This window comes from Salvelinus alpinus, chromosome 5 (genome assembly GCF_045679555.1).
Source record: "Salvelinus alpinus chromosome 5, SLU_Salpinus.1, whole genome shotgun sequence".
NCBI classification, from domain to species: domain Eukaryota; kingdom Metazoa; phylum Chordata; class Actinopteri; order Salmoniformes; family Salmonidae; genus Salvelinus; species Salvelinus alpinus.
Window position 1 is genome coordinate 53990438 of NC_092090.1, and position 27806 is coordinate 54018243.

The 27806-nt window shown below is 44.1% G+C and overlaps 1 protein-coding gene across 4 annotated transcripts in view; it reads right to left on the reverse strand.

The window, feature by feature from the left end:
- Nucleotides 1-4869: 4869 nt before the first annotated feature.
- grin1b (glutamate receptor, ionotropic, N-methyl D-aspartate 1b) overlaps nt 4870-27806 on the reverse strand; it is a 66402-nt gene continuing 43465 nt past the window's right edge. For 2 of the 4 annotated variants that reach the window (XM_071402321.1, XM_071402319.1), the window contains 12 exons: nt 26577-26715; nt 26316-26443; nt 25545-25709; nt 25296-25414; nt 22960-23072; nt 22538-22686; nt 17280-17437; nt 16888-17049; nt 16505-16614; nt 16048-16193; nt 12276-12386; nt 4870-5329 (listed from right to left, as the gene is read on the reverse strand). In XM_071402321.1, coding sequence (XP_071258422.1) covers nt 5264-5329; nt 12276-12386; nt 16048-16193; nt 16505-16614; nt 16888-17049; nt 17280-17437; nt 22538-22686; nt 22960-23072; nt 25296-25414; nt 25545-25709; nt 26316-26443; nt 26577-26715 — 1566 coding nt within the window. In that variant the 3' untranslated portion in view covers nt 4870-5263. The remainder of the gene's footprint in view (nt 5330-12275; nt 12387-16047; nt 16194-16504; nt 16615-16887; nt 17050-17279; nt 17438-22537; nt 22687-22959; nt 23073-25295; nt 25415-25544; nt 25710-26315; nt 26444-26576; nt 26716-27806) is intronic. The other 2 variants (XM_071402323.1, XM_071402322.1) reach the window with 1 other exon arrangement.

The window sequence follows — 27806 nt, forward strand, 5'->3', positions numbered from 1 at the left end:
CTGACCCGTCGATGTGGATAGGGGGGTGCTCCCTCTGCTGTTTCCTGAAGTCCACAATCATCTCCTTTGTTTTGTTGACGTTGAGTGTGAGGTTATTTTCCTGACACCACACTCCGAGGGCCCTCACCTCCTCCCTGTAGGCCGTCTCGTCGTTGTTGGTAATCAAGCCTACCACTGTAGTGTCATCCGCAAACTTGATGATTGAGTTGGAGGCGTGCATGGCCACGCAGTCGTGGGTGAACAGGGAGTACAGGAGAGGGCTCAGAACGCACCCTTGTGGGGCCCCAGTGTTGAGGATCAGCGGGGTGGAGATGTTGTTACCTACCCTCACCACCTGGGGGCGGCCCGTCAGGAAGTCCAGGACCCAGTTGCACAGGGCGGGGTCGAGACCCAGGGTCTCGAGCTTGATGACGAGTTTGGAGGGTACTATGGTGTTAAATGCTGAGCTGTAATCGATGAACAGCATTCTCACATGGGTATTCCTCTTGTCCAGATGGGTTAGGGCAGTGTGCAGTGTGGTTGCGATTGCGTCGTCTGTGGACCTATTGGGTCGGTAAGCAAATTGGAGTGGGTCTAGGGTGTCCGGTAGGGTGGAGGTGATATGGTCCTTGACTAGTCTCTCAAAGCACTTCATGATGACGGAAGTGAGTGCTACGGGGCGGTAGTCGTTTAGCTCAGTTACCTTAGCTTTCTTGGGAACAGGAACAATGGTGGCCCTCTTGAAGCATGTGGGAACAGCAGACTGGGATAAGGATTGATTGAATATGTCCGTAAACACACCAGCCAGCTGGTCTGCGCATGCTCTGAGGACGCGGCTGGGAATGCCGTCTGGGCCTGCAGCCTTGCGAGGGTTAACACGTTTAAATGTTTTACTCACCTCGGCTGCAGTGAAGGAGAGCCCGCAGGTTTTGGTAGGGGGCCGTGTCAGTGGCACTGTATTGTCCTCAAAGCGAGCAAAAAAGTTGTTTAGCCTGTCTGGGAGCAAGACATCCTGGTCCGCGACGGGGCTGGTTTTCTTTTTGTAATCCGTGATTGACTGTAGACCCTGCCACATACCTCTTGTGTCTGAGCTGTTGAATTGCGACTCGATTTTGTTTCTGTACTGGGACTTAGCCTGTTTGATTGCCTTGCGGAGAGAATAGCTACACTGTTTGTATTCGGTCATGCTTCCGGTCACCTTGCCCTGGTTAAAAGCAGTGGTTCGCGCTTTCAGTTTCACGCGAATGCTGCCGTCAATCCACGGTTTCTGGTTTGGGAATGTTTTAATCGTTGCTGTGGGTACGACATCGTCAATGCACTTCCTAATGAACTCGCTCACCGAATCAGCATATTCGTCAATATTGTTGTTGGACGCAATGCGGAACATATTCCAATCCGCGTGATCGAAGCAGTCTTGAAGCGTGGATTCAGATTGGTCGGACCAGCGTTGAACAGACCTGAACGCGGGAGCTTGTTGTTTTAGTTTCTGTTTGTAGGCTGGAATCAACAAAATGGAGTCGTGGTCAGCTTTTCCGAAAGGGGGGCGGGGGAGGGCCTTATATGCGTCGCGGAAATTAGTATAACAATGATCTAGGGTTTTTCCAGCCCTGGTAGCACAATCGATATGCTGATAGAATTTAGGGAGTTTTGTTTTTAGATTAGCCTTGTTAAAATCCCCAGCTACGATGAATGCAGCCTCAGGGTGTGTGGTTTCCAGTTTACAAAGAGTCAGATAAAGTTCGTTCAGGGCCATCGATGTGTCTGCTTGGGGGGGAATATATACGGCTGTGATTATGATTGAAGAGAATTCCCTTGGTAGATAATGCGGTCGACATTTGATTGTGAGGAGGTCTAGATCAGGTGAACAGAATGACTTGAGTTCCTGTGTGTTGTTATGATGATCACACCACGTCTCGTTAATCATAAGGCATACCCCCCCGCCCCTCTTCTTACCAGAAAGATGTTTGTTTCTGTCGGCGCGATGCATGAAGAAACCAGCTGGCTGCACCGACTCCGTTAGCGTCTCTTGAGTTAGCCATGTTTCCGTGAAGCAGAGCACGTTGCAATCCCTGATGTCTCTCTGGAATGCTACCCGTGCTCGGATTTCATCAACCTTATTGTCAAGAGACTGGACATTGGCGAGTAGTATGCTAGGGAGTGGAGCGCGATGTGCCCGTCTCCGAAGCCTGACCACGAGACCGCCTCGTTTGCCCCTTTTACGGCGTCGCACAGGGTCGCCGGCTGGGATCAGATCCATTGTATTGGGTGGAAGGCAAAACACTGGATCCGTTTCGGGAAAGTCATATTCCTGGTAGGAACGATGATGAGTTGACGTTAATCGTATATTCAGTAGTTCCTCCCGACTGTATGTAATGAAACCTAAGATTACCTGGGGTACCGATGTAAGAAATAACACATAAAAAAACAAAATACTGCATATTTTCCAAGGAACGCGAAGCGAGGCGGCCATCTCTTTTCGGCGCCGGAAGATACATAATATACACACCACGATAACATAGATATCATTACAGGATATTTTGAGCCAAAGAGAGACGATCATTGTCAGTGCAGTCTAGGCTCAAAACATCCAGAAATCATGTACACGTCACAATATCCTCAATAATGTCATGATATAAAAGAGACTATGTAGAGAGACTACAGTGTTTTCAGAAAGTATTCACACCCATTGACTTTTTCCACGTTGTTATGTTACAACCTGAATATAAAATTGATTACATTGAGATGTTGTGTCACTGGACTACACAATATCCCATAATGTCAAAGCGGAATTATGTTTTTAATTTTATTTGACAAATTAATGAAAAATGATAAACAGACATTTCTTGAGTCAATAAGTATTCAACCCCTTTGTTATAGCTAACCTAAATAAGTTCAGGAGCTAAAATGTACTTAACAAGTCACATAAGTTGCATGGACTGTGTACAATAATAGTGTTTAAGATGATTTTTGAATGACTACCTAATCTCTGTACCCCACACATACAATTATCGGTAAGGTACCTCAGTCGAGCAGTGAATTTCAAACACAGATTCAACCACAAAGACCAGGGAGGTTTTCTAATGTCCCACAAAGAAGGGCACCAATTGGTAGGTGGGTTTTAAAAAAAAAACAGACGTAGAATATCCCTTTGAGCATGGTGAAGTTATTAATTACACTTTGGATAGTGTATCAATACACCCAGTCACTACAAAGGTACAGGCATCCTTCCAAACTCAGTTGCCAGAGAGGAGGGAAACAACTCAGGGATTTCCCCATGAGGCCAATGGTGACTTTAAAACAGTTCCAGAGTTTAATGGCTATGATAGGAGAAAACTAGATAGGAGAAAAAAAAGGATGAATCAACCACATTGTACTTACTCCACAATACTAACCTAATTGACAGAGTGAAAAGAAAGAAGTCTGTACATAATTAGAATACTCCAAAACATGCATCATGTTTGCAACAAGGCACTAAAGTAATACTGCAAAAAATATGGCAAAGCAATTAACACTTTTGGGCAAATCTAATACAACACATTACTGAGTACCACTCTCCATATTTTCAAGCATCGTGGTGGCTGCATCATGTTATGAGTATGCTTGTAATCGTTAAGGACTGGGGAGTTTTTCAGGATAAAATAAATAAAGGAGAAGAAGGGAGCTAAACACAGGCAAAATCCTAGAGGGAAACCTGGTTCAATCTGCTTTCCACCAGACACTGGGAGATTAATTCACCTTTCAGCAGGACAATAACCCAAAACACAAGGCCAAATCTACACTGGAGTTGCTTATCAAGAAGACAGTGAATGTTCCTGAGTGGCCGAGTTACAGTTTTGACTTGAATCTACTTGAAAGTATATGGCAAGACCTGAAAATGGTTGTTCTAGCAATGATCAACAACCAATTTGACAGGCCTTGAAGAATTTTGAAAAGAGTAATGTGCAAATGTTGCACAATCCAGGTGTGGAATGCTCTTAGAGACGTACCCAGAAAGACTCCTAGCTGTAATCGCTGCCAAAGGTGCTTCAACAAAGTATTGACTCAGGGGTTTGAATACTTATGGAAATTAGATATGTTTGTATTTAATTTACAATATATTTGCAAAAATGTCTAAAAACATGTTTTCACTTTGTCTTTATGGGGTATTGTGTGTAGAGGGGTGAAAAAAGAAATAGTTAATCAATTTTGAATTCAGGCTGTAACACAACACAATTTGAATACTTTCTGAAGGCACTATATAGGCTATATAGAGAGACTTGATGTTGACTGATAAATTGATTTGCATTAATGACCATGTAACACTGTCAAACCGACAAATGTAGAGAGCAATTTTCTTGAATGAACAACAACATAGCCTACAGCACTAGTGGTTACCAGTCTATTTCTGTTGATGGCAACTCCTTCACCGATGTCATGCCAAAGACGTTTGGCTCAGAAACCTTGTAGTATTGTTGAATGCTGAGAATAGTCTGCCACGCAATCAATGCTGTACCACTGAGAGAATGAAGTAAATGAACACATAAAAGGGGCTAAGAAAGACATCTATAGCTAAAGAAAGGGATTGCAGCTGATATGAGTGCTACAATGGACAAAGTGTGCTTAACTTGGATTTACATTTAGATATTAACATAGCTGTATGCTGCTAATTTATAAATTGACAACTTGTCCATTGTTATTGCCCCACACTACATCGTATTAGCTAAAGCTAACAAAAACCTGTCGATAAATGGAACACAGGAAAACCTTATGAAAATACAATGTCAAATACATCTAACTACAGTAGCCTACATGTCTAAGGTTTGTCTAAATAAGTGGAGGTAGTAAGACATTGACATCACAAAATACTCTTAAACATGATCTATTAAATCTATCGCTTATTGAAATCAGAAACACAGTGCATGACGATGTATTGCGAATGACATGATCAGAAAATGTATATATTTCTTGTTGTTTCACACGTAAAGTACACAACTACATGACTCTAGCAGGCAGATTATAAAAAATAAACCTAAAGCTATCATTGTGCTGGGTCAGGCCTCTGTGTGGGAAAAAACAGGTGGTTTGGCTCCATTGTGAATTGGCACAGTTTGTCAGTGGGATGTCAGCTATCCAGTTCCCGCCTGTCGTGTTTGGTGGGGAATGAGCAGAACACATGTTCTATGTGTGTAGATAGAGAACAGGATGGGCAATGGCTCAGGTGGCGTAGCAGCAATGGACCAGCTTCTGTCTCCAAACCAGGATCCTCTCTCTCATTTCAGTCCTCTCATTTCTCTCTCTCAATCTCTCACACCACCGTGCTGACAGAGGGGTCTGACAAGTTGAGCTGGCCTGTGATGTCCGTGGGATAAGGCTGCAGAGAGTATGGGAAGAACACAAAATAGAACGAATTATTTCATCTGTACTCACATCATATATATTCACGGTGCATACAACACAACAAATGTTATGTAACATAATTATGTCATCAAGTCCCCCCTCCCCCCGCAAGGCAGTGTTTGCCTGTGATTCGGAATGGTTGTTTGGACAGATCAAGCTCAGCACCGCAGGGAGCCTATGAACTGTGCATGCTGATCAATAAACAAAGCAAGGTCACAGATGTGAGACTAAGCTACAGTGTTGTTGCCAAGTAACTGGATTTTTTTCCCGCTGTATGGTATTGATTTATACAGAGATGTGTTGTCCCAACCCATTTTGCATATTTTGCCTGCAAGTGTAATATGGATTTTTAAATGAATGCTAAATTTCATACCCTGACATTTTGGAGCACAGAACACAATTTATCATCAGTGTTGGGAAGAATTTTCAGTTTGGTGTTACAAAGGGTCTATGAAATGGCCTATCCTCGGTTACCATGGAAACTGACATGATAATATCCAGGCACGGATGTTTTGTCCTGCTGAGAAATAGTTCATTTCACCACGGATTACCAATTACCATTGTATAAAAGTGATTATAATACAGTGGATGAAAGGCATGAAGCTATTTATCATTCAAAACTACCACCACCTTAAAAAAAATGTTTTATTGGGTCAAGTATTCTTGTTGTGACCAAGAAATCCATAAAGGAAATGTAAGAAGTTGACATGATATTCCACGAAAATGAGATTGTACCAAGGGTACAACGTTGTGGAACGTTAAGATAGAGATATGCTACTGTATGTAGAATAAACATGCCTTTCTGACATGTAGAATAAGGAAACACATCAGTTTTATTCATGGCATTTCTATCTGCGACGTTCAACAACATTTGACTAATGAACATGTGTGACCTCACTGTTTCCAATGCCGTTTCAATTTTAGGTACAGCTTCACATTCCGAATCATAGCTCACAGCACCTCCTGCCAACAGACAGGCGAACAGTATGACAACAGTCTACACCAGTGTTTCCCAACCCTGGTCCTTGTATACCCCCAACAGTACACATTTTTATTTTAAACCTGGACAAGCACACCTGATTCAACTTGTCAACTAATCATCAAGCCCTCAATAAGATGAATGAGGTGTGTTTGTCCAGGGCTACAACAACAATGTGTACTGTTGGGGGTACTCCAGGACCAGGGTTGGGAAACACTGGTCTACTCCACAACAACCAAGGAGGTGGAAAGAAGCAGTGTGGCATATGGTGTGGATACCGATACTCACAATCCGTTGAAATCCATTTATAAATAAACACTGATATAAAATAATAGGATGGTTACAACAAAAATAAATGGGTAAATTCCAATAAAAGTGTAGGATTTTTTTTGTGGGTAGTTTTAGGCTACCTATTTTTATCACTATATAATAATACAAAATTAATATAAAAATAAAATTGGATTGATTGTCTACAGAGACAGGGCTCTAGAAGATTGACAAACTGCTTTGGATGGCACAACCTGGAGGCAAAAAGTAAAACAAAATAAACCGTTTTTGAAATGACTAAAATCTTCAGCTGACAATACCAATGATCAACGGACTGGAATACCTTCCAGTCCTCTGTCTAGACTTTGTAGCCTGGTACTCCAGTCTGTTTGTGCTTCAGTCAAGTAAGTCCTCTCTGAGTTCATCCATTGTCACACCAAACATGTATGGCATCACAAAGAGTTAGCTACAGCACACCAGGCTATTATAAATCTACATTCAGCATGAATCCTGCTACAGTAACCATATATACAGTATTCATGTATCCATAAACAGTTCCAGGACTCCTGGAACGAACGTGTTGAGCTCTGGATAATCTAGTGTAGAAATGATTGTCATTAAATTACCAAGTATTCAACATAAAAACGTTTGTTTGAGATTTATCACCAGGACAATACGCAATCCACAATGACATAAATGGCATGCATATACAGTGCCTTGCAAAAGTATTCATCCCCCTTGGCATTTTTCAATTTTTTTTGCATTACAATGTCACGTTCCTGACCTTGTTTTCCTTTTGTATTGTTGTGTTTAGTGGGTCAGGACGTGAGATGGGTGGGCAGTCTGTGTTTGTTCTATGTTAAGTGTCAGGTTTAATTGACCTTGTATGGCTCTCAATCAGAGGCAGGTGTTTTCGTTTTCCTCTGATTGAGAGACATACATAGGGAGGTTGTTTCACATTGTTTGTCGTGGGTGGTTGTCGCTGTGTCTGTGTTTATTGCACCACACGGTACTGTCTCGTCTCTCGTTCGTTCTTTCCTGTTCATGAGTGCATTGTTTTTTATGTTCACCAGTTCAGGTCTGTTTAACGTCGTTTGTTGTTTTGTAGTTTATGCAAGTATAAGTTTTTGTGTTCGTCTTCGTCAGCAAATAAATCTATATGTATTCACAACCCGCTGCACCTTGGTTTAATCCCTGCTCCTCCTCTTCGGATGAAGAGGAGGAGGAGAGTCGTTACAGAACCACCCACCAAATTACCAGAACCAAGCAGCGGGGAAAAGGACAGCAACCGCAGAAATCCCAGGACTTGTGGACTTGGGAGGACGAGTTGAACGGAGAAGGACCCTGGGCACAGGCTGGGGAGTATCGCCGCCCCAAAGCTGAGCTGGAGGAAGCGAAAGCTGAGCGGCGGCGATATGAGGAGGCAGCACGGCAGCGGGACAGGTACGAGAGGCAACCCCAGAATTTTTTTTGGGGGGGGCTAGAGAGGAGTGTGGCTAAGCCAGGTAGCAGACCTGAGCGCACTCCTCGTGCTTATTATAAGCAACGCGTCACTGGTCAGGCACCGTGTTATGCGGTTAAGCGCACGGTGTCGCCAGTGCGTGCCCATAGCCTGGTGCGCTATAGGGCAGCCCCCCGAAAGTGTCAAGTGAGTGTGGGCATCCAGCCGGGGCGTATTGTGCCTGCTCAGCGCGTCTGGTCTCCGGTACGCAGTTTCGGTCCAGGGTATCCTGCGCCGGCTCTGCGTGCTGTGTCTCCGGGGCTGGGAGGGTGCAGTGCATCCTATGCCTACGCTCCGCTCGTACCGGGCAAATGTGGGAGTGGAGCCTAAGGGAGAAGTGCGCGTAGTAGGCACTAGATCTCCAGTGCTCATCCACAGCCCGGTTCAACCTGTGCCTGCACTCTGGAGGGTACGGGCTGGAGTAGTATGCCAGCCTGGGGGAGTGGTGCCAAGGCTGCGCACCAGAGCTCCAGTGTTCCCCCACAGCCCGGTCCTTCAGGTGCCTTTTAACATCAAGCCTCCTGTAGGTCTCTCCAGCCTGGTGGGTCCTGTGGCAGCCCCACGCACCAGGCTGTCTCTCCGTCTCCTCCCTACAGGTGTGCCCGTCTGCCCAGCGGTGCCTGAACTGCCCGTCTGCCCAGCGGCGCCTGAACTGCCCGTCTGCCCAGCGGCGCCTGAACTGCCCGTCTGCCCAGCGGAGCCTGAACTGCCCGTCTGCCCAGCGGCGCCTGAACTGCCCGTCTGCCCAGCGGCGCCTGAACTGCCCGTCTGCCCAGCGGCGCCTGAACTGTCCGTCTGCCCAACGGCGCCTGAACTGCCCGTCTGTCATGAGCCTGCAAAGCTGCCCGTCTGTCATGAGCCTGCAAAGCCGCCCGTCTGCCAAGAGCCTACAGAGCCGTCCGCCAGACAGGAGCCGCTAGAGCCTTCCGCCAGACCGGATCAGCCAGAGCCTTCCGCCAGACCGGATCAGCCAGAGCCTTCCGCCAGACCGGATCAGCCAGAGCCTTCCGCCAGACCGGATCAGCCAGAGCCTTCCGCCAGACCGGATCAGCCAGAGCCTTCCGCCAGACCGGATCAGCCAGAGCCTTCCGCCAGCCCGGATCAGCCAGAGCCTTCCGCCAGACCGGATCAGCCAGAGCCTTCCGCCAGACCGGATCAGCCAGAGCCTTCCGCCAGACCGGATCAGCCAGAGCCTTCCGCCAGACCGGATCAGCCAGAGCCTTCCGCCAGACCGGATCAGCCAGAGCCTTCCGCCAGACCGGATCAGCCAGAGCCTTCCGCCAGCCAGGACCAGCCAGAGCCGTCCAGCCAGGACCAGCCAGAGCCGTCCAGCCAGGACCAGCCAGAGCCGTCCAGCCAGGACCAGCCAGAGCCGTCCAGCCAGGACCAGCCAGAGCCAGCTAGCCAGGATCCGCCAGAGCCAGCCAGCCAGGATCCGCCAGCCAGTCCGGTGTTGTCCCTCAGTCCGGAGCTGCCGTCCCTCAGTCCGGGGCTGCCCCTAAATCCAGCGGGACCCATGTCTAGGGTTCCCAGTCCAAGGTCGGTGGCGAGGGTCGCCACCTTGAGGAGGCCACAGAAGCGGGGATTTATTATGGTGGGATGGGATCCACGTCCTGCGCCAGAGCCGCCGCCGCGGACAGATGCCCACCCAGACCCTCCCCTAGACTTTTTTTTATGGTGCGTCCGGAGTTCGCACCTTAAGGGGGGGGTTCTGTCACGTTCCTGACCTTGTTTTCCTTTTGTATTGTTGTGTTTAGTGGGTCAGGACGTGAGATGGGTGGGCAGTCTGTGTTTGTTCTATGTTAAGTGTCAGGTTTAATTGACCTTGTATGGCTCTCAATCAGAGGCAGGTGTTTTCGTTTTCCTCTGATTGAGAGACATACATAGGGAGGTTGTTTCACATTGTTTGTCGTGGGTGGTTGTCGCTGTGTCTGTGTTTATTGCACCACACGGTACTGTCTCGTCTCTCGTTCGTTCTTTCCTGTTCATGAGTGCATTGTTTTTTATGTTCACCAGTTCAGGTCTGTTTAACGTCGTTTGTTGTTTTGTAGTTTATGCAAGTATAAGTTTTTGTGTTCGTCTTCGTCAGCAAATAAATCTATATGTATTCACAACCCGCTGCACCTTGGTTTAATCCCTGCTGGAGTTTTGTTTGGATTTTATGTAATGGACATACACAAAATAGTCAAAATTGGTGAAGTGAAATGAAAAGAATTACTTGTTTCAGAATATTCAAAAAAATAAAATAATTAAGTGGTGCGTGCATATGTATTCACCCCTTTGCTATGAAGCACATAAATAAGATCTGGTGCAACCAATTACCTTCAGAAGTCACATAATTAATTAAATAAAGTCCACCTGTGTGCAACCTAAATGTCACATGATCTGTCACACGATCTCAGTATATATACACCTGTTCTGAAAGGCCCCAGAGTCTGCAACACCACTAAGCAAGGGGCTCCACCAAGCAAGCGGCACCATGAAGACCAAGGAGCTCTCCAAACAGGTCAGGGACAAAGTTGTGGAGAAGTACAGATCAGGGTTGGGTTATAAAAAACTATCAGAAACTTTGAACATCCCACGAAGCACCAATAAATCCATTATTAAAAAATTTAAAGAATAGGGCACCACAATAAACCTGCCATGAGAGGGCTGCCCACCAAAACTCACAGACCAGGCAAGGAGGGCATTACTCAGAGTAACAAGAGAGGCAACAAAGAGACCACAGATAACCCTGAAGGAGCTGCAAAGCTCCACAGCGGAGATTGGAGTATCTGTCCATAGAACCACTTTAAGCCATACACTCCACAGAGCTGGGCTTTACGGAAGAGTGATGCTTGGTGTTCGCCAAAAGGCATGTGGGAGACTCCCCAAACATATGGAAGAAGGTACTCTGGTCAGATGAGACTAGAATTGAGCTTTTTGGCCATTAAGGAAAACGCTATGTCTGGAGCAAACCCAACCCCTCCCATCACCCCGAGAACACCCTCCCCACAGTGAAGCATGGTAGTGGCAGCATCATACTGTTGGGATGTTTTTCATCGGCAGGGACTGGGAAACTGGTCAGAATTGAAAGCCCAGACGTCAATCTAATTGAGAATCTGTGGTATGACTTAAAGATTGCTGTGCACAGTGCAACCCATCCAACTTGAAGGAGCTGGAGCAGTTTTGCTTTGAAGAATGTACAAAAATCCCAGTGGCTTGTTGTGCCAAGCTTATAGAGACATACCCCAAGAGACTTGCAGCTGTAATTGCTGCAAAAGGTGGCTCTACAAAGCATTGACTTTGGGGGGGTGAATAGTTATGCACGCTCAAGTTTTCAGTTTTTTTGTCTTATTTCTTGTTTGTTTCACAATAAAAAATATTTTGCATCTTCAAAGTGGTAGGCATGTTGTGTAAATCAAATGATACAAACCCGCCAAAAATCCATTTTATTTCAAGGTTGTAAGGCAACAAAATAGGAAAAATGCCAAGGGGAGTGAATATTTTCGCAAGCCACTGTATTATATTATATCTCCTTTCATTCCCAGCAGCATTTGTTGATTGAAACACTACAAGTACATATTGTTTGGTCAAACACACTCGACAGGAGATCCCTAAAAATGTAAAGTCTGTGGAAAGAAAAGAGAATGTAAAGTCTGTTACCCGGTGTATTTAGATTTTTATTGGCCATTCTTTTTTTGAAAGGATATGACAACAACCACACAAAATGTGACACACAAAGGAAGGTGCCACACAGACCAATCAGTGAAAGGAGATAAACACACATACACAACTAAAAAGGAGAGCACAAACCAAAATGGTGTCTAGTTTAGCCACAGGAGAAAGACCAGCATAAGGACTAGCTCTTGTATCCCTTTGCATAGTAGTCATTAAAAACACACAAAAAAAATGTATCAAAGAAAACTAAAGCCCGTAGCTTTAGACTGCCTACTCCTGCTCATATCGGTTTCCTTCTTTGGTTTAGGACAAATGTCTGGATGGTTTATCGATGACTGACTGACAGACACGTGGCCATGACTGTAACTCCATGTGTGAGGGTGACTGACAAGAGCCTGGAATGAAACGTTTTGCGAGGAGAGATGACAGAAGAGAGAGAAAAAAGGATGAGGTAAAGGAAGAGAGGAAGAGAGAGAATTACAAGGGAGGGTGTAATTTCCTTCAACTCCTTACCGTGTCTTTGGAGGACCTACGTCTCTTGATGTTGGAGGCCAGGTTGGTACTGATGGACCTAAAAGAGGTTTTCTGTTTGGAGTCAGGCTCTGCTCTATCACTTTTCCTATCCTAAAATAAATATATATGTAGAAACATTATTGGTGTTCCCTGATGAAGGAGTGTGTTTGGTCTCAGTGCCCCCCCCTCCCCCACCCACCCACACAAACACACACACACACACACGACTACATTACTGTACACCAAACCTGCAGAGTAACTTGCAGAGTAGTTACACTCGTCTCTATTTCAATTACCAGCTTTAATATGGTCCCGTATCTCATGTCCACTTTCTGTCTACACCCAATGCCATGTGGACATATAAAGTATCCTATAATTGGAGCCGGGTTACTATTAAGATCTGGGTATATTTCTTCTGGCTACTTTTTGAGGACTGCCTCGGATGGCATGGTACAGTAAAATAAGAACCATCCATGGTTATTTTACTTCAAGACGAAAAGCAAAAGCGTGAGCAAAGAAAATGAGCTAGAACGAATGCAATAAAGACAACAATAAGGCAGAGCAAAACATTTTTAGAGGGGGGGGGGGGTTACTGCTGGTTACACAATGATCAGTAAGATCGTGGAAAAAATATGGACCGACGAATCAATAAACCATGTGAAATTCAACAAGGTCCCTTTGCGTTATACCAACACTAGTATAATGGCGTTTCTCCCACGACAAAGAGAGCGGTGAAAACTAAGAGGAGCAGGGAAAGTAGATTTTGGTAGTGGGTGTGACTTCAACCAGAGAACATGCAGTGCAGGAAAACCAAAAGGGATACAGTATGTAGAATGAGTGATATGATGTCGAACCTATAGGCCAGCACTGTCCCACATGAACTTGCGTCTTCTTGGTGGCTATAATCCCCTAATAGTCCTTGACTCCTCAAAAAGCATGGACCAGGTCAATTCCACAAAACAGATAAGGGAGTCTGATTATAAATAGCTAAATACTGTATATTGCTTTGTGATTTGTTTTATATGTCTAAATCATTTGGAACATTCTTTTCACGTTTTACCCTTTGAAACACGGTATATCAGTATATTCAAGAGATTATTACATCCAGGATATCAACAACAACGGTGAAATCATTGCAGAATCCCCCTTTACAATCTCCACAATTGTGTTCATCTCCTTTTCATTGCAACCTTCTCAGACCGTTCACCATTGAATGAGGTTGCTCAACAACACCGCCTTGATCAGAGGGCTGTCTGGAATCGTTTGAAATGCTAATACAGCCCGAGAACAGACGACTAGTCATGCATTTCAAATATGGGGAGAAATATAGTTGGTCGAGAAGCATACAGTACATGTAGTGCACCTGAAATTAGGGCACGTTTTTCACTGGTGCCCGTTGTTCGTCTGCCATTATTGTTGTTTAAATATGGACATGTACACCCTTCATACGGCTTAGAGTATAAATCACACATAAATCAATAATACATCATCCAGTCAAAAGCAGGGCATCCATCTTTTAACATAATGAGAATTTGTACGGTATTCATTTGACCTTACAACAATACACAGTGGCCCAGTGGATATGTCCCAGCACAAATATTAGCCGGCCTTGCTTGTGTTTTTCACTTTCCATAGAAAACAATACCAAATACAACATCTAAAGGAGATTTATTTAGACTTGTTTACCTCACGGCTCAGTAGTCGGAAAGAACAAGACAATTTGTCAAAGCTTCAAAGAACAGTAAGTGCTCTCTCCGTTGAACTGAACAAGGAAATGCTTTTACTGTTGTCACGGCCTGATCTATTTCACTTGTCCTTGTCTATTTCACTGCCTGTCCTGACTCCGAGCCCATCTGCCTGACCTTGAGCCGTCTTGCACCTTTGCCCCTACTCTGGATTATCGACCCCTGCCTGCCTTGACCTATTGTTTGCCTGCCCCTGTTGTAACAATAAACATTGTTACTTCTACACAGTCTACACTTGGGTCTTACCTGAAACCTGATAACTGTACTATTGTAATTGGGAGCCCTATAGTAATGGCCCTATGGCTGGTAGTGTGTGGGAGTGCCCAACTCAATGTTATGGCCTCTGGCACAAGCAGGCGAAGACTTGCAGCAAAATTCACCTCATTGTTGTCCATTGAGATAGAAAATACTTCAAATGAAACTGCTTTTTTTTTTTTATCTTCCCCAACAGCTTGCATCAGGTTTAACAATCTGTCAACACTGAAAATCAAGTATCTTTTGGTGAGAAGTTATACACAGGCATCTAATGTTGGTGCCTCTGCTTTCAACTGGTAGTGTACCTCGAATATAGTACTCACAGATGACAAAAAGTTAAAGGACCTACAAAGCTAAGCAGCCACTAGCTTTGGTCCCATCGCGAAATGACAACAAGTTGCTTCCGGTCTGCAACTACTAGAGGAACGCACACTAACGCTTTGGACCAGAGAACATTTTCATGAAATGAGATTCACATTAGCTGGTCCCACTTGACACAATCGTCAACGTAATTAAGAAATATATAGCTCAAGTTCAACCTTGACATTTTACAACCAATTAGACCATGTTCAGAAAAAAAAAGGTTTCTCTAAACTGTTGGAGGATTTAATCAGTGGCTGGGAGCATTGCATGCTACTACAGAGTCTTATATGGCTTGTATTGTTTGGCTTGAGTTGGGTCGGTGATCACCAGTACATAGTACCGGCACCTTGAATATCGGCTTAAAAAAATATTATGATCACTGGCACCTATTTCAGATCCACTTCAAGCACTGGTTTGTACAATATGGATTATATGGTGTGTCAACCAAAGCTAGCCCGCTTAGCCTTTCAAGACACAAAAGGCCAAAGCCCTGTTACTTTCCGATCCCGCTTTACAAACAGTACATGGACATGATGTGCGTCAAGAGAGACCATTGACCAGGAGATGCTTGGCTGCCACCCGTTGTGCTATTCAGTAGCCTAGCCCTTTAGTGAGAGAGCCGGGCCCAGTGTGCATCTGGCTGACTGTACAGCAACATCAGAGCTTCCTGGTGCCCCACTGCACTCACCCGGGGTGCACTCCCCTGGTGCACCCCCCCACTGCACTCCCCCACTCTGCCCTTCACAGAGAGAGAGGGGTGGGGATGGGGGAAGGGGGTCATCGTCCCCTCCAGGCAGGGGACCGGCCGTGTCCTTGTGCGCTCAGACACACAGCAGCTGAAGATGAGGATAATGAAATCAGTCCTTTCACAGGCGCAGGGGAGTGTGCTGTACGTATGCATGTGGAGCTGCAAATATCCTCGCAGCTGTTTGTTACATTCATGTTTTGGGAGGGATTTGGAGTGCAAAAAAACATGGATCTGTCATTATAAGTCATTTCCAAATTTAGAGAAGTAGCATGCAGCTCAATTTCTATAATACTGTAGTACACCCAACTAGCTCTGTGGAAGGTTATAATGTAACTTTTTCTAATCCTGTCCACATGAATCACTCTCCAATGGCGGTTACCTGCGACAATCTCAAAATAAATGGAAAAAGGGTAGAATGATTATTGAATTGGCAAAGGCAAAGAATTTAATTAGATTTCAACAACAGACTATAAGTCTATCCCCAGTGAAGTTTATTATTTTTATTTTTTTTACAACCGCTGACCGGATTTACTAAGATCCCCACTGGCCGCATTAGATCCAGATGTGGCTTGCGAGTTGCGAGTTTGAGACCCTACTCTACAGGATGCTGTCTGAAGTGCTGCCCTGTTGGGGCCTGTGTGTGAAGACGGGCAGATCATACCTGTAGGTTCTTCCTCCACACGTTGACCGCAGCGAAGGCCAGCTGCATCTGCTTCCTGCGGGCATCTTTGTGGCGCTTATACGCAATCTCAATAAAGATGAGGAAGATTCCAGCGACGATACCCCCAGCAACCAACATGAACACACCTGTTAGGAGGCAATTTGGACATGCCAACCTGTTATTTTACTGCCTGCGGTGCACAGGCCATACCAAGTCTCCAGTGGCCCCTGCATCCTCCATGGAGAACCATTTTGAACACAATAAACCTAATGACAATAATCTGTCAAACTTCTGCAGATAAAGAAATACCTTCACACCAATTTGAATACCTACACACCTGCTATAGACTAACGTTCTGGCTCAGACAAGGGGGGCTACTTCCTTACACACCAGTTTACTATTTGCATTTCCTCTCATTTCTGTATCATTATGGACTAAATTGGAGAACCGTACATACCTGCCATGTTCTCAAAAGTGAGGGTGGCTGGGGCATTGCTTCTGGAGTCACACTCCTGGTATCTCACCCAGGTTTTATCTAGTTCCTCCATGAACCCATTCTCATGAGAGCTGTTATGGGAGAAGAGCCAGATCATACTTAAGGTTAGGTCTCAAACAGTAAATACTGATACAATACATAGAGTATACTATGGGGTGGTTTCCTGGACACACATTAGGCTTAGGCTGGGACTGAAAAGCTACAGTATCTCAATGGAGACTCTCCATTGACCATGCTTTTTAGTCTAGGACCAGGCTTAATCTGTGTCCAGGAAACGACCCTTATTATAATATTGTATGGTAGCATGTTGCTTCAATAGTATCTTGTTGCTGGCCAATATTCACCTAAGAATGGACAGGGAAACGTTTTGCTTCCAAGGGCTGTCCTTCCGCATGCCTATGCCGAAGCCGGAGCGGAAGAACAGCTCTCCCGTTGTCACCAAGTCACACTTCTGTGATGCCTCAAACTCCAAGACGGCAGAGTCCCAGATGAACGCGTGCAGTTTGCTGAGGGAGGGAGGGACACGGACAACAGAGAAGAGGAGGAATGGGAACGAATGAGTGTATGAAAATGCACACTAGATAACCACATCATGTCATTATTGTCTTCCTCGCACTATTGCTCACCTGGGATAGCATAAATACTGTACATTCAGCATTATGGCCTCCCCCATTGGAATTTTCAGAGTATTAACCCCCCACCCCCATCCCCTGGAGCTGCCACAGCTGTTGCTCACTTGTCGCGCACAGCTTGGATGGCCTCAGCAGCGCTTTCGTAGTTGTGCTTCTCCATGTGGCGGTACATGGTGCTCAACTCCACTTGGCGCCGGAAGTAGATGTCCACCGAACTCTGCTTCACTGTGGCGTAGATGAACTTGTCTGATGGGTTTCGCAGCTGAGACACAGAGACACAAACAGAGGCACAGCAGTCAGTCAGTCATCCTCCATGACTGTCCTTTACATAAGCTTTCACCCATAAAATATCTGCACTCAATGAATGTTGTTGTTGCTTATTTCCCCAGAATGCCATCAGCATTTCTTATCATTTTAAATCCATCTCAATCTTTCATTGATCCTAGGTGCATGTATTTTTTATATGTGTGTCTTTGTAATCATTGATGATGCTTGTGGTGATTTAAACAATTTCCCAAGTTGGGATCAATAAAGTACTACTACTACTCTACTCTACACTCCCTATACTGCCGACTTTCAATAATAGCTTTTCACCCAAGGTCTATTTGGGCCCTCTCTAAGAGTTCCTATTACCAAGAAGACTAAAATGAAGGAGAAGACAGAGACAAAGACGATTTAGCGAAAGACCGCCATATTGTTAGCATTAGTCTTAACTCCAATGGGAATGCTAACCGTTCATTTTTAATAGGCCGCGTGGTGCATTCTGGGTCAAGGAGTGCATAAAAGAGAACAGGAGGTACACATGGGTTCGCACTGCTAAAATTGCATTGCATACAGTACTGTAATGCGGTAAAATACAGTATACCATTTATGTAGCGTAAGCTTTCATACAAAGTGACAACAGTGAGTCCACATATTCTCATATGTGACCCCAGTGGGAATCAAACCCACAACTCTAATGTTGCTAGAGCCACACTTTTACGAACTGAGGCACGTACAGAAGAACTACAACAATACCATAATAATTAAATCAAACGCTGAATCTCAAATAGCCGCCTGTCCCTTTTTAATAGCCGGACAATGGCACACATTTCAGCAAATAAACCTGTTTCAAATAAACACCGGTCTAAATAAATTGTTTACAAGGTTAACATGAATTACCATGACTTGTTTACAAGGTTTAATGTTTGATTTGTTACAGTAAATAATTCAGTAATGACTAAATTTTTTTTTGACAATCATCCGTTTTTATCGGCAGAAAGAAACTGCTAGCCATTGGCTGCTAACAGCTGACAACTGCTAGCTAACTGGCAAGCACAAAAACAGTCAACAACTTCGGGAGTACAGACCCCAATAAATTGTCCGATCGCCCCTTAATGGTGAAAGTAAAAACTCCTGAAGATTAACAGTCAAAGAGGAGAATAATGATTATGCCAAGGAAGTTTTTTATTTGAAATAAAGGCATACTATGACAAAATAAATGTGATACAGTGTGTAAACTACACATTAGTGCAGGAAATGAAGAAATTTAGAAAAATGCTGGAGGTGAATGCTGGAATTCAACAATTAAATATGCAAATGAGCAAAACCTGTATGCATTAAGGAAATAGATGCCTGGCTCAAATAGAAGCCTGTCTCTAATAACCACCTGTTTTGTCCAGTGATTTAAGCAAATACTCTGGGTCTTCCTTTCCTGTGGCGATCCTCATGAGAGCCAGTTCCATCATAGCACTTGATGGTTTTTGCGACTGCACATGAAGAAACTTTCAAAATTCTCGAAATTTTCTGGATTGACTGACCGTCATGTCTTAAAATAATGATGGACTGTTGTTTCTCTTTGCTTATTTGAGCTGATTTTGCCATAAAATGGACTTGGTCTTTTACCAAATAGGGCTATCTTCTATATACCACCCCTACCTTTTCACAACACAACTGATTGGCTCAAACGCATTAAGGAAAGACATTCCACAAATTAACTTTTAACAATGCACACCTGTTAATTGAAATGCATTCCAGGTGACTACCTCATGAAGCTGGTTGAGAGAATGCCAAGAGTGTGCAAAGCTGTTATCAAGGCTAGGGTGGTCACTTTGAAGAATCTCAAATATAAAATATATTTTGATTAGTTTAACACTTTTTTGGTCACTATCTGATTCCATGTGTAATTCATAGTTTTGATGTATTCACTATAATTCTACAATGTAGAAAATAGTAAAAATAAAGAAAATCCTGGAATGAGTAGGTATATATTAAATACTGTATATTATTTAGTATATGTAAAGACAAGATTAAATCAATAATAGTCTGATGGGTGACAATAGTAGCCTATCACCTGGGAATTATATATTTACCGGGAAATTTGAGGCATTATCAAGTGCTTGTTAAATTGTGAATGAGAGACTGATCAAGTGTGTACAGACTGTGCAAAAAAACTAAGCAGAGCTCATGCTTTTAATGCAACTTTTTTCAAACCATCAATCAGGCAAGTGCACAGATAGGGCTCTACCTGTGCACATGCCCCTTTTCCCTTCCAGTCTCTAAAGTAACCTTTTGTTTTGGTATTTTGGTATTTTTGAAAGGTCTGTACACGGCCCTGAGTTCAATACAATACTGTAAAATTAATGATAAAAAATACGAAGATGTATGATTGCCATCCTCATGAGCTGACCACCCTCCCTGAGGCCAAGGATGTGGCATGCAATGACACCAATCCAGACCAAATGCTCAAAGCATACTTGATACAAACTAATGCCTGCTAAACATTATGGTACTTTAATTTATTTTATTTGATTACGGTACACTTATACTGAGTACACCTAACATTAGGAACACCTTCCTAGGGATGCTGGCTCATGTTGACTCCAATGCGTCCCATAATTGTGTCAAGTTGGCTGGATGTCCTTTGGGTGGTGGACCATACACACAGGAAACTGTTGAGCGTGAAAAACCCAGCAGCGTTGCAGTTCTTGACACAAACCGGTGCGCCTGGTTCTTAATGTTTTGTATACTCAGTGTATGTTGTAATTATATCTGAACAATGCATACATATTGATGCAAAAGTAGCTAAGATGGGGAGAGGTCTGTCCATAATAAAGCGCTGTTCTGCCTTCATAAGAAATGCTATCAACAAGGCAGGTCCTACAGGCCCTAGTTTTGTCACACCTGGACTACTGCCCAGTCGTGTGGTCAGGTGTAACAAAGAGGGACTTAGGAAAATTGCAATTGTCCCAGAACAGGGCAGCTCAACTGGCCCTTAAATGTATATGGAGTGCTAATATTAATAATATGCATGTCAATCTCTCCTGGCTTAAAGTAGAGGAGAGATTGACTTCATCACTACTTGTATTTGTAAGAAGTATTGACATGTTGAATGCACAGAGCTGTCTGTTTGAACTACTAGCACACAGCTCAGACACCCATGCATACCCCACAAGACATGCCACCAGAGGTCTCTTCACAGTCCCCAAGTTCAGAACAGACTATGAGAGGCGCACAGTACTAAATAGAGCCATGAGTACATGGAACTCTATTCCACTTCAAATAACTAATGCAAGCAGTAAAATCAGATTTAAAAAACCGATAAAAATACACCTTATGGAACAGCGGGGACTGTGAAGACACACATGATAAAATACGCACTATACACACACGTACACATGTGGCCTGAGGGCACACACTTAATGTGTTGTGAAATCTGTTTTTAATTGTATAAAACTGCCTTAATGTTGCTGGACCCAAGGAAGAGCTAATCGGGGTCTACAGTGCCTTTGGAAAGCATTCAGACCCCTTGACTTTTTCAAAATTTTGTTACATTACAGCCTTATTCTAAAATAGATTTTTTTTTTATCCTCCACAATCTACACACAATACCCCATAATGACAAAGCGAAAACAGATTTTGATTTATTTTTGCTAATTTATTATTATTTTTAAACAGAAATACCTGATTTACATAGGTATTTTCCGACCCTTTGCTATGAGACTCGAAATTAAGCTCAGGTGCATCCTGTTTCCATTGATCATCTTTTTTCTACAACTTGATTGGAGTCCACCTCTGGTAAATTCAATTGATTGGACATGATTTGGCACACACCTGTCTGTATAAGGTCCCACAACTGACAAAAACCAAGCCAGGAGGTCGAAGGAATTGTCCGTAGAGCTCCGAGACAGGATTGTGTCGAGGGACAGATCTGGGGAAAGGTACCAAAACATTTTGCTCCAGCATTGAAGGTCCCCAAGAACACAGTGGCCTCCATCATTCTTAAATGGAAGAAGTTTGGAACCACCAAGACTCTTTCTAGAGCTGGCCACTCGGCCAAACTGAGCAATTGGGGGAGAGGGGCCTTTGTCAGGGAGGTGACCAAGAACCGGATGGTAACTCTGACAGAGCTCTAGAGTTCCTCTGTGGAGATGGGAGAACCTTCCAGAAGGACATCCATCTCTGCAGCACTCCAACAATCAGGCCTTTATGGTAGAGTGGACAGACGGAAGCCACTCCTCAGTAAAAGGCACATGACAGCCCACTAGGAGTTTCCAAAAGGCACCTAAAGACTCTCAGACCATCAGAAACAAAATTCTCTTGTCTGATGAAACCAAGATTGAACTCTTTGGCCTGAAAGCCAAGCGTCACATCGGGAGGAAACCTAGCCCTATCCCTACGGTGAAGCATGGTGGTGTCAGAATCATGCTGTGGGGATGTTTTTCAGCAGCAGGGATTGGGAGACTAGTCAGGATCGAGGAAAAGATGAACGGAGCAAAGTACAGAGAGATCCTTGATGAAAAATTGTATACCCAATTTAGGTTACTGCCCCTTTAAGAGCTACAATATTTTGTACCCCATGTTGTGATTCTCATCAAATATGTTGTTGTCTTCACACACAATTCAAACCCCACAATAGAATAAACAGCTCTTAGCCTATAGATCACATTTTGCAAACAAATAATCTTGAAGTAATAACACACATATTGGAATTTCTGTGAATCCTTGATAATCCTTAATCAATATCTAAAAACAGCACATGTTTTGTCCACGAACCTACACACCTTCTCTCTTTTTTTGGCACCAATGTGAAGGGTTATGGCAGGGGAAATGGTGTGGCAGTAGTCTAGTGTGTGGTGCAGGAATAATGACAAGTGAACCTGGGGAGATTTGTGTTCACATTGCCCTAAAAAAGGCAAATGCGCCACGGAATTCAAGTGAACCGAACCCAGACCACCTCTCGAGATGGTTTCAGTTCGGTTCAATTCGGGGACTCTTTTGAGGTCACACTGCACCAAAAATTACTGCTTTCATTACCGAGTTCAAAGAAATTGACTGAAAAGGACCAAGTGTGAAATCACCCTTAGTGTGTGTGTGTGCTCACCCTGGGGTCATTGATGCCGGTGATGCGCTCCTCAGGCCGGTCCAACACTAGGAAGGCTGCCAAATTGGCTGTGTAGGATGCCACAATGATCATGGCAAATCCAGCCCACACCATACCTAAGATCCTTGCTGAAAAGCTCCGGGGTGCTCCTACAAACACAATCACAAACACAAACATAGTCACTCAGTTAACAGCAGCCAATTTCAATGTCCACTTGAATAGGTAGTCTACAAAGATCCTATTGAATTACTATATACTGTATGTTTCTATTAATAAATTACAATATTCTATACAGTATGTAATTTCTACGAGGTAGTCTGCATCTGAAGCCTATTCCTATATACAGTAGTCCACTTGGTGCTATCTAGGGATTAGGGTACCATTTCAGACACATACATAGACTTAGGCCAGTTGATATTTACCTTCTCCTATCCCGGAGTTCAAAAGGACCCCCCAAGAGAACCACATGGCGGAGGATAAGGTGAGGGCGTCCTCTTCTTCTTCTTCACTATTCACTTTAAACCTTCCAAATGGGCTGCGGTGCACACAAGACACATGTGAGCTCAGGTCTCTTTCAAGACACCAAACCTCCAACCTATCCCACTGGATACAAACTGGTTGAATCAACGTTGTTTCCACTTAATTTCAACAACAAAAATATTTTTCCTTCTGAACACAATGTGGAAAACTGATTGGATATGCAAAAAGTAATCAACATAAATCCAATGACAAGGTTCAAATCTTTGTTGAATTCACTTTGAATTGACGGTACAGAGTCAATGTGCGGCGGCACCAATGTCGAGGTAATTGAGGTAATATGTACATGTAGGTAGAGTGGGGGGCAATGCAAATAGTCTGGGTAGTCATTTGATTATATGTTCAGGAGTCTTATGGCTTGGGGGTTGAAGCTGTTTAGAAGCCTCTTGGACCTAGACTTGGCACTCCGGTACTGCTTGCCGTTCGGTAGCAGAGAGAACAGTCTATGACTAGGGTGGCTGAAGTCTTTGACAATATTTAGGGCCTTCCTCTGACACCGCCTGGTATAGAGGTCCTGGATGGCAGGAAGCTTGGCCCCGGTGATGTACTGGGACGTACAGTATGTACTACCCTCGGAGGCCGAGCAGTTGCCATACTAAGCAGTGGTGCAACCTGTCAGGATGCTCTCGATGGTGCAGATGTAAAACCTTTTGAGGATCTGAGGACCCATGCCAAATATTTTCAGTCTCCTGAGGAGGAATAGGTTTTGTCGTGTCCTCTTCACGACTGTGTTGATGTGCTTGGACCATGTTAGTTTGTTGGTGTGGACGCCAAGGAACTTGAAGCTGTCAACCTGCTCCATTACAGCCCCGTCAGTGAGAATGGGGGCGTGCTCGGTCCTCATTTTCCTGTTGTCCATAATCATATCCTTTGTCTTGATCACGTTGAGGGAGAGGTTGTTGTCCTGGCACCACACAGTCAAGTCTCTGACCTCCTCCCAATAGGCTGTCTCATCGTTGTCGGTGATCAGGCCTACCATTGTTGTGTCATCGGCAAACTTAATGATGGTGTTGGAGTCGTGCCTGGCCATGCAGTCATGAGGGAACAGGGAGTACAGGAGGCGACTGAGCACGCACCCCTGAGGGGCCCCCGTGTTGAGGATCAGTGTGGCGAATGTGTTCTTACCTACCCTTACCACCTGGGGTGGCCTGTCAGGAAGTCCAGGATCCAGTTGCAGAGGGAGGTGTTTAGTCCCAGGGTCCTTAGCTTAGTGATGAGCTTTGAGGGCACTATGGTGTTGAATGCTGAGCTGTAGTCAATGAATAGCATTCTCACATATGTGTTCCTTTTGTCCAGGTGGGAAAGGGCAGTGTGGAGTGCAATAGAGATTGCATCATCTGTGGATCTGTTGGGTCGGTATGCAAATTGCAGTGGGTCTAGGGTTTCTGGGATAATGGTGTTGATGTGAGCCATGACCAGCCTTTCAAAGCATTTCATGGCTACAGACGTGAGTTCTACGGGTCGGTAGTCATTTAGGCAGTTACCTTAGTGTTCTTTGGCACAGGATGGTCTGCTTGAAACATGTTGGTATTTTACAGACTCAGACAGGGAGAGGTTGAAAATGTTAGTGAAGACACTTGCCAGTTGGACCGCGCATGCTCGGAGTACACATCCTGGTTATCCGTCTGTGAATGTTGACCTGTTTAAAGCTCTTACTCACATCGGCTGCGGAGAGCGTGATCACACTGTCGGCCAGAACAGCTGATGCTCTCATGTATGTTTCAGTGTTACTTGCCTCGAAGCGAGCATAGAAGTTATTTAGCTTGTCTGGTAGGCTCATGTCACTGGGCAGCTCTCAGCTGTGCTTCCCTTTGTAGTCTGTAATAGTTTGCAAGCGCTGCCACATCCGACAAGCGTCAGAGACGTTGAGCTGACGTCTGTCCCCAGTGGGATGTCAGTGCAGTTCTTTATTTCACGTGCCTGTGTTGTGTTAAGTTTCACTTGCCACAGACATAAACAATTATTTCAGCTGTTCATTACAAATGCATGGGGAACCTGTGGCATAGGAAATGTATGGGGAATTTCCTGATCCTATGTGGCTCAATTGGTTAAGTATGGCACTTGCAACGCTAGGATCATGTGTTTGATTCCCGCTGGGTCCACCCATATGAAAATGTATGCATGACTGTAAGTAGCATTTGATAAAAGTGGCTGCTAAAAGGCCTATATTATTATTAATGTGATCAGGTTATTACTGTACACAGACATGTCGTTGTTTTACCTGAACCGGTCTAATAGGTAGAGCATCACCGCCACCACATGGACCGATAGACCCACCAGCAGCCACAGGGTGCTCTGAAAGGGCTGCATGAACGAATCCAAAGTACTGCGTGGTATTTCCTACGGTCAAACAACAGCCAGTGACTCATTCACTCTACTGTGAGTAGTACTATACTGGGTCATAGTTGTAGGAAGAAAACAATAGCTTCAATGGGTGCCTGTCTGAGCAGCAGGAGTAAGAGCAGCATACCTTTTTCACGAGGATGGTAAGCCCCTGGTACTTAAAGGGTTTTGAGAACTCGATGTACTGGGCGCGTTCGTTGTTGATCGTGAGCGGAGCCACAATCATGTCTGCCAGGCCACCCAGGAGTTCTCCCATCATTCCATTCCACTCCTTCTTGTTGCTGTTGTTTACCTGATATAGAAAGAGAGGGGCATCCACTGTACTCTACATACTTAATCGACATTTCCTAACCTGATTGATGCTTGGATCAGCCAAAAACGGTTTGATCACGAATGCGATCCTACAATTACATAAGATGTCGGACTAAATTGCACTTTAGCATTATGCACATAACCTGTACATGTACCCTTATATTATTGCAGTTAGCAAAGATTTTGCCTACTGGACAATTTTTTAAATATCCATTCATTATCTGTTGTTGTTGTTTTTCAATTGGTGATTTTGTCTAGAAAAACATTGTCCTTTCGCAGCCTACACAATATACAGACAAAATTCAATCAAATCGAATGAACTGGTCTGTCATTTGTGGGTCCCAATAAAGTCATTAAATATGAACTTTATGGAAGATAACACCCAGGAATACACATTGATTGTCATTTCATATGTGGTAGTCCATACTATACCACACATGTAGCCAGTACTGCACTGCATCTAGTGTTGCATGTTCTGCATTTCTCTGTGTGATAATAAAGATTACCTTGAACCTTGAGGATGGTATTCCATAGCACAAGGGGGTTCGGTTCTAAAGCTGCAGAACCATATGATCATCTTACTTACCCGCTCCTGTGTACCAAACTTCCCATCAGCCACCAGATGAACCTCATAGGTGAAGTTCATGGTATCCGCTAGTTTAATCAAGAGGTCAATGCAAAAGCCGTAGCAGCATTGGGGTACTATAGGCTGTCCTATAATGGACAAACGACAAACACAAAATCAGCCGAAAAAAATTATATTGAGAGCAAATCAACATATACAGCCAATACAGACTGACACTATACTGAACTAGTACTTGTGTATATCCTGTGGCTGTCTTATTACCTGGGATGGTTCCATTGGGGCCAGTGCATATAACTTTCTGGACATCTTTAAGTCCATTTACAGTTTTTTCTTTTTGGCAAGTTCCATCACTTGTTGTGGGTTGGACATAGACAAATGGCTCCTGATGAATGGTTACTATCTGTGAACAATAGAGAAGGACACGTATGGCGCCAGCACATTTTGGCACACAGACATTCAACACAAGGAACAAGTGCTTGGGTGTATGCATTAGTGCACACCGTAGCAAATTTTTTTGCCACAGAAAACGTTTTCAACAGAAACAATTGGACAAATTCAGGTAGGTCCCTCCCCGTTTCTAGCCATTTGGATCCTAGTGAATACACCCCCAGTTATGCAAGACCAGGGCGGTAGCTGCACATGAGGACACCAAGGTCCAGACCTCAGTTTTTTCTACTTACTGTTGAGAGTTAGAGTAGTAGGTGCAACTTCTAAACTTGTTTTTTCTCTTGATGTACAGTATGTCACTCACCGACAGTCACTCAATGAGCCCATCTCATAAAATGTTTTAGATTGGCAAGTTAGTCTAGTTAGTCTTGCCAGCTATCTAAACCATTAGTAATCATAGCCGCATTACCAACCAGGCACACAGGGCATGTGCCCAGGGGTCCTGACCTTTAGGGGGCCCCCATTGATTTTGTTAGTCCCTGTCACTTAGATATAATATTAACATGGCATAAGTCATGGCAAAATGTGTAGAATTGCAGGAAATTTGCTTTTAAAACTGCAAAAAAAATCTCCCCAACCCATGGCAAAATGTGTAGTATTGCAGGAAATTATCTTTAAAACTGCACACAAAAAAAGTTATGGAAAGCAAACATATTTGTTTACCATTTGCTAAGGGACAGATTGCAATTTACTGGGGGGGAGGGTTTTCCAAAATAGGGCAGGGTTGTCAAACGTATTTTTTTTGCTTTGGGGAGGGTTGTGTGTTTTTTTTATTTGGCACATTGGAGGGTAGTGCATTATTTTACCTGGTTTACATGATCTAGTTGCAGGTTTTACTATATAACTAGCCACATTTACTCATCTGCTTGCATGCACCTCCCCTATATCAAGGTGTTTTGGTAGTTCCCTTATGCACTACGCTTTTTTCCTTGTGCTAACTTTTACAATACCACAGGTCAGTATAGTCTACCAGTCTAACGATCCATCCTGCCCTCTATCATAGTGACAATAGTGCTAGGTGGATCGTTTGTGCAGATCTGGTAT